At 40.2% G+C, this 7271-nt stretch overlaps 1 protein-coding gene across 8 annotated transcripts in view; it reads left to right on the forward strand.

Moving 5' to 3' along the window:
• The window catches only part of ARHGEF7 (Rho guanine nucleotide exchange factor 7), a 158569-nt gene that overhangs the window by 63695 nt on the left and 87603 nt on the right, over nucleotides 1-7271 (forward strand). For all 8 annotated transcript variants that reach the window (XM_014527885.2, XM_025196093.1, XM_025196095.1 and 5 more), the window contains one exon: nucleotides 6562-6650. In XM_014527885.2, coding sequence (XP_014383371.1) covers nucleotides 6562-6650 — 89 coding nt within the window. The remainder of the gene's footprint in view (nucleotides 1-6561; nucleotides 6651-7271) is intronic.

The raw sequence follows: 7271 nt of genomic DNA on the forward strand, positions 1-7271 counted from the left end.
GAAAGCCAAGGCCTTCCTGACGACACCAGCGCCGCAGTCTTTGGTTGACCACGGGGATCCTCCTGTCTCTCGTCGGCCCATAGCCTGAGACTGGGAGGATCGACGAGAACACCACCTGTGCCCCCAGATCCTTTAGCCCTGCTCCCAAATCCCTGTAGCACCTCATGACCTGGCTGGGAGCGCTCCGAGCCGTGTCATTGGTGCTCACATGAATTAGGAGCATGGGATAGTGGTCTGTGGGTTTGAGGAGCTCTGGGATCCTCTCCGCGATGTCCCGGATGCGGGCCCCTGGGAAGCAGCAGACTTCCCGGGCTAAGTGGTTGGAGCGGCAGATTGCCCCCTCAGTCCCCCTATAACTAGTGTATGAGTAAAACTAACACCACCTCTGTGATGAAACATAGTATGAATACCTACAAAGAGAAGTAGGACTGCGGCCTGGACTTGTGGGCTTTTTAAATTTGTGGGTTTTTGTTAGAGACTTGACATTTCGCATAATTTAAAATTAGAAATATTTTTCCTTGTAGAAAAATAATTCCTTTTCAAGTCTTTAGAAAAGTCCGTGTATTGTAAAGAATTAAAAAAAAAAAACCAACATGTCCCTCTTGCTTCTTCCCTCTACTTCCTTGGAAGCTTACCCAATCTTTTTTCCTTCAAAAATATTTTGAGGAGGAGACAGCAAATTCTTTGAAGTAGGAGAACCATCCTTTTTTTTTTTTTGGTCCCACTGTACTATCTATGATATGAAATAAAAGATTTCTACTGGATAAAAGATAAACAGTATTTGATGGCATGCATGTCTCTTGCATAAGGAAAAAAATGTCTGGAAGATGATCTTGATACAAGGTACACATCTTGCATTTCATGTATGCAGTGCCATGTCTAGTATAGTTTTTAAGAGATGGCTAACTTGAGATGAGTAAGGAACTGTACTTGATGGTAATTCAGATCTATGCCCTTGATTAGATTGATATGCAGATGGATTGTTAATCAATCATGTAGTCATTTGCTAAAAATTGTTCTCATTGCTCTTCCAAAAAAAAAAAAAAAAAAAGCCTGTATTCTGATATCATGTGGCGTGATTACGTAGAGATGGGTATAGCTTTGAAAAGGTGACATTTGCCATAACAGAGCAGTAACGTATCAGGGCAGTCACAAGAATTAGCATAAATGTGTGTGTTTAATTACCATTGAACCTAATTCGGCCCAATGCTATGTAAGCTTTTAGTTGGCTGTATGGAGTGCCATACAGTTGTAGAAATGCTTTTTCTTCTACATGCGCACAGCAGCCCCCTATGCTAAGCTACCAGAAAACATTTGCATGCTTTTGGTGGTTCCTTGTGGCTCCAGTGCAGCTGCTGTGCACCCTTGGTGGTGGCATTAACTGCTCAGGGGACTCTACAGCTGGTCCTGCTCATGCATGGCTAGGTGCAGGAGGGCGTGGATGGAGAGTGGGGGTTGTGAAGGAGCTCTGCTGCTCATAAAGCCCTGCTGGGCAGGCGTACAACAGGTAGGTGGGGCAGGAGCAGCTGCAGGAGCCAGCTTGGGCTGGGCTGCAGCCGTGCTGGGAAGGCATAGGACAGGCAGGTGGGGTGGAAGTAGGAACAGGAACAAGTGCAGACTCAGCTGCAGCCCCACTGGGCAAGCGTGCAGTGGAGACAGAGCTGTCAGCACCAGGCTTGGTTCCCTGTCCCCTGGGGCTTCCCTTGGTGCTCACTGGTGGCAGCTGCTTTTCTGCTCCCTTGTAGCGTGCTGCGAGCCAGGCAGGCTTGAAGGAATCTGATTTGGTTTTCACTTTATTAAGGTTACTGGACTTAACGTGAAAATGTTTTATCTCCTGTCTTTCCACAGATCCCCAAAACAGTATTTGAAAAAAACTATTGCTCAAATTCTGTTAACTGTAAAACTTCTTAGCTTCATAGAGGAGCATGTGTACGCTTTATGAAACCACAAACTGTACTATATGAATGTACTCTGAAATAGGAATTTGTACTACTGATGCCTTGAACTTGAGCTAACTGATTAACTGGGTAACTGTTTCCTTTATGCAAAACAAAACCAGCAAAGTATCTCTGAAAGTACCTTCTCCAAGAAGCGTCTTTTGGCAAAATTGGTATTAGGAGCAGCTCAACTATCCTGCTTATATGGGGCGTGGGAAGCATCATTCTCTCCTACCTGTCAATGTAATATTTTCCCCAATTCTCTAAGTGTGTCTTGTATGGAATTCTGTTGGACTACGTGGAAGTTCTGTGCATGGGATGTTTTAGAACTTGGGTTGCTGACAGTAGTCACTACAAATTAATAAAGGAATGGAGGAAAACAAAAAGAAAACCACTCAACTATACTTTCAGAAATATATGTTCTAATTTTCTATTGTCTAGCTACCAACTTTTACTTGCATGGCTTGCTTTCTTTTATTGACCTCATTTTGTACATTTTCTGCTGCTTGCTTGCTTGTTCTGTAAATCAAAAACTGAGCTATGGATACTGCATTTTGTTTATTTTGAGCAGTTTGCATAGGCTGCAATAATGGAGCAGTGCCATGAGTTTATTAACCTGCTTTTTAAGCACTGCTGACAAGAATTGAATAGATTCTTTAACTTTTGCTGTTGATCTTATTTCCATAATATTTCTTTATCTTTACCGCCTAATATCGAACCACCTGTGAAGATTTCCTTTAAGATCTCTGTCTTAATGAATAACCATAGATTATGATTGGTGCTTTACAACCATACAGAAAGTAGGAATTTTAAATGTAGTTTGAGCACAAACAGAACAGTTAAGGCTTACAGTTTGGTAAAAGTTTGAATCTGAGATGGTGCAGAAGTCTTGGAGGAGGCATGGTTGAAATGTTTTGAAGTATGTTTTTGAAGAGGGTTTTGGAGAACAGCGAGCTGCTTTAGGTAAACTTTCATGTGCCAAGCTAAGCTAAAAACACACAGAAGAACTATGGAAAATAAAGAACCAGCAAGTAAATTGAAAACAACCAATAGAAATATTTGTCTTGTTTAAAAACAAACAGCTAAAAAACTTGGAGAGTTAGGTGTGCCTCAGAGCCGTGTTATGGGCTAGGGACATACGTTATACACAAATATAACCCTAACACCGCCCCCCCGGAACTTAAACTATAGTGTAGCAACCAGTGACCTCTTTCCAGTACCGACATCAACTCTTGGTGATTGTATTCTGTTAGTTTAGGTGAATTGTCTGTTCTTTTTGTTTCCTAGTATGTAATGCCTACTTTACATATATATAAATGAATTGCTCTTCATAATGTTGATAAAATGCTTTGATACCGTTTCCTGTAATATGATGCAATAAATTCTGGGTTTAAGACTGTTTTGCTTAGGAAACAGTTCTATCTTTATAGGTGTGTAAGACCAGAAGGGACCTTCTGGGGATGTCAGGTCATTAGTAGGCATTGTATTAGTAGTCAGTGACTTTAATAAAAGGTGGTGTATGTTCTGTTCTTCTCAACAAATAACATCATACATCAGGGGCGGGCAATTATTTCAGGCGGAGGGCTGCTTATTGAGTTTTGGCAAGCCATTGAGGGTTGCATGACAGGCAGCCAGGGGCAGATAAATATAATTTTCTAAATTTTTTAGGGCCCCTTGGGCCGGATAGAATGGCCTGGCGGGCTGCATTTTGCCCACCCCTGTCATACATGCAGGTGTATGTGTCTGTTATTGGTACCCACTCCAATACCTAAAGTTCTCCATCTATATAAAGATTTTCCATTATATGATCCTGCCTTTAGTTTTTTTATAACTGCATTTGGTTACAGTGGCTTATTTTGAGGATCTGCTGCTTGCTGAATTTTATTAGAAAATTTAAGCTAGGGAAAATTATGATGCAGGAAGATTAAGTTAAATCTGCCTTACCATAGATAATCATTAACTCCAAGACAAAGTTGTCATTTTAAAATTGATCAAAACTGGTGTCAGTCCAAATGATACCAAGTCCCTGCAAAGTACTGTGACTCTCACCTCTGTGTTCTCTTAATACTGAAGTTGTTTATCTTTAGGCAGCTTTAATACATTAGCTATTGTCAAGCCCCACAGGATCAAAACTAAAACTTGACATTAGTGCAGTATGACTTCTCTCTTTCTTTCTCCTTTCTACTCCCTCCCACCACTCCTTAGACATTATCCTCTAGACTGATAGTGTGGTGGGGATTAACTTGAGAGCCCCTCCATCATAGGTGGGACCCTCTTCTGAGGGGGTTCACTTTTGAACTTGCTAAGCATGACTTTGTATATAGCATGGTGCAGAATGGTTGCAGGACACCTCAGGGCCTTATTTCAAATGCTTAAAAATGAAAATAGCCAGAGGCAACAGGTAGACTGGAAGCTTTAATTACACACTTTGACTAAGCAGATGAGTTTGCTTTTAAATAGAGAAGCACCAAAATTTTCAATAGGAGTATTTTGATATGGCTGCAGTTCATGTCCGACAATTTGTCATTTCACTATGTGATATAAATAATCAAAGTACTTTTTTGGAGTCTGCATACTGAAGTTTGTTTCAATATAAAAGAGAGAGTAATGTTCAGATGAACAAAGGCTTTTTATAGAATAATGGACAGTTGCCAAAAGCATGTTCTCATTCAGCTATGTTAAGTTGTGCAAGAGGTCAGGAGGAAATGGTACGCTGCACATCTCTTATCTTCTTATAAAAAAGCTGCACTCTTAAGAGTACTTAGAATTATTGTAGTCTTGTGGTGTTTTAAATTAGAGGAATGATTTAAAAGGGATGTTGGGAATGGGTGTTCTATGTGTGTATAGGTAGTATTGAGACTTGCTTATCAAGGGTAGGTCTGTACTTCCAAAGAATAGCAGTAGGCAACACTGTAAGCACACCTGCTTGATACAGTACACCCCCAAATTACTGCTGTTTTAGTGTGGCAGCAGGTGCACAGCTGTACACTCATTGTTTTAGAAATGGTTAATTTATTGTCACATGCACAGAACTACACTAAGGTCCCTGACAGACCTTACGCTGATGGCACAATTCATGTGTTAATTGTGCCATACATGGCAAAATGCCACACCTTTAGCCAATTTATGGCACCATAAAATGTCAGACCAGCCACAAAGATGGTCTACATATAATGTATGGTATCTTAAATTGAACATGTGGCATGCCACTTCTCTGCTGACGGTAGCTAATTGCCAGCATTTGTGATGTGGGCTGTCCCTGCCTGGTTGGAGATCCTGGGGTAATCAGCTGACAGATGAATCCTGAGCTGGGGCTGCCCAGGGATCAGGAAGTTTGTGTGTATGTGGCGCTGCTGGCCAACATGATCCCAGGTGTGTGGGGGGCTGCCAGCCAACACGGTTCCCCTGTCTTGCTTTTGCAGGCCCTTGATATGGGATTCCCAGTGGACAGGCCAATGTGGTGGCTTTGAATTTGCCAGTCTGGGGAGGTGGAGACTATTGGCCCCCACTGAATGGCACCTATAGACTTGTGTATCCAGCAGCCCCATGCAGGGCTACACTATGTAGCTGTCAGTTTGCTGGTGCAGGTGATGACCTGGGTCACAATCCTATGCTGGCAAGTTGAAGAGGCTCATTTGGGATCTGATCCCCAAAATCATATATCCTGCCATGAATGTGGCATGGTAGAAGGCATGATTGTTGGGTTCCAGGGTCAGATCTTATTGTGCCATTAAATTAACAGCCGCCTTGGGCACTTGGCAGATAGATTGCATCTGTTTCAGAATGTGGAATAGGCATAACACACTGCAGTGTTCCTTAGCACCACCCTTTAACAGCATAGGTATGTCCAAAATGATTCACTGTTGTGTTGCAACTTCTTAGGGTGGTCATTTTAACCTTGCAGATATGTTTGTATTTCCCGAATGCGAGCTGACACAATTTAACAAAATAGATATGTTACAGAACTACCTCTTTCAGGGATGAGTATTTTTGTAAAACCGCATGGAGCATATGCATATATTTGTAGAATTTAACTTGTTCTGAGCTTTACAGACAGCTTTTGATGTATACAATATTGAAGATATTTTTTTAACTTTCTAGAAGAGCAGTTACATCATTGTTTATTTCCCCCCCCCCCCAAATCAACATGTACAACTCGTTTGTTTGTTTTTTTCAAGCACAGTTGAGTCAGATTTCTGGTGATGCTAACCTTTATCTGTTTAAATTGAGTGAGAACTAAGTAAGAATATAATTCTTCATTAGAAAATAGTTAATTACTTTTGTTTTTGTATCTGCCACCGTCTAGAATATTCCAAGCACTTTTATTTTAATTACAGGCTGCCTATGATGTAGTCTTCATTTTTTAAAGAAGTTTTGGACAAGTTAATCTTGGTTGAAATCTTGATCACTTTAGGTTAATAGAAGTTTCACAGAACTAGAATTTTATCTGTTGTGAATGTACAAACCATTTTGACTATGAATACATTTTTGATTTGCACAGCTCTAGACATTTCTCAGTGGAGCATAGTCCACTGTATCTCATAAATATCAGAGTGGTTTGGTTTGACCTCTAGTGTTGAACTATGTAATTGCATCCCATTGACAAAACATTTTTATGTTTCAGAAAAACCAGTCTCCCCCAAATCAGGAACACTAAAGAGTCCTCCCAAAGGTTTTGATACGTCTGCAATTAGCAAAAGCTATTACAATGTGGTGAGTGATCCCTTTCCTTATTTTGAGTTCTAGAACTTCATTAATCCACCTATTCCATCTGTACAAAATTGGCAGATTATTACTATTTCCTAGCCAAGAGCTGTGGCGAAGTTTTATTTTTGGAAAATGTAATATAATACATTTTATTAATAAGCTGAACAATGTCAGAATATATGAACAAAGTATGCATCTGTAGTGCATCATGCTTACTTTGTTGATTTGCTACTTTGCAGAAATCAGCAATTTGCAGTAGGTCTCTGTGTCACTGCAAATTAGCAAGGTTCTACTGTATTCGGAAACAAGTGAGTTTAGGACTGTTTTGTTCTAAATCAAAGAGATTTAAACATCTGTATGGGGAAGAAAAAAAAAAAAAGAGTTCTCATCTCCTTCAGCCCACATAACTGGGTAAAGCTGCTGGCACCTCTCATAAATATGTAGAGTGGTTTGTTTGAGCCTTCAGAGAAAAGTACATTCACAGTGTTGGCTTTTTAATATATTCTGTGCATTTATTTAGTATACTACTTGATACTTCAAAATTTTTTGAAATTTTACTAATTTTTTTATTTTAAAATGGCTAGAGTTGACTTTAATCCCTTTTATTTGTAAGATATGGGTTCCTGC

The sequence above is a fragment of the Alligator sinensis genome, unplaced genomic scaffold (assembly GCF_000455745.1).
Source record: "Alligator sinensis unplaced genomic scaffold, ASM45574v1 scaffold288_1, whole genome shotgun sequence".
Taxonomy (NCBI): Eukaryota; Metazoa; Chordata; order Crocodylia; family Alligatoridae; genus Alligator; species Alligator sinensis.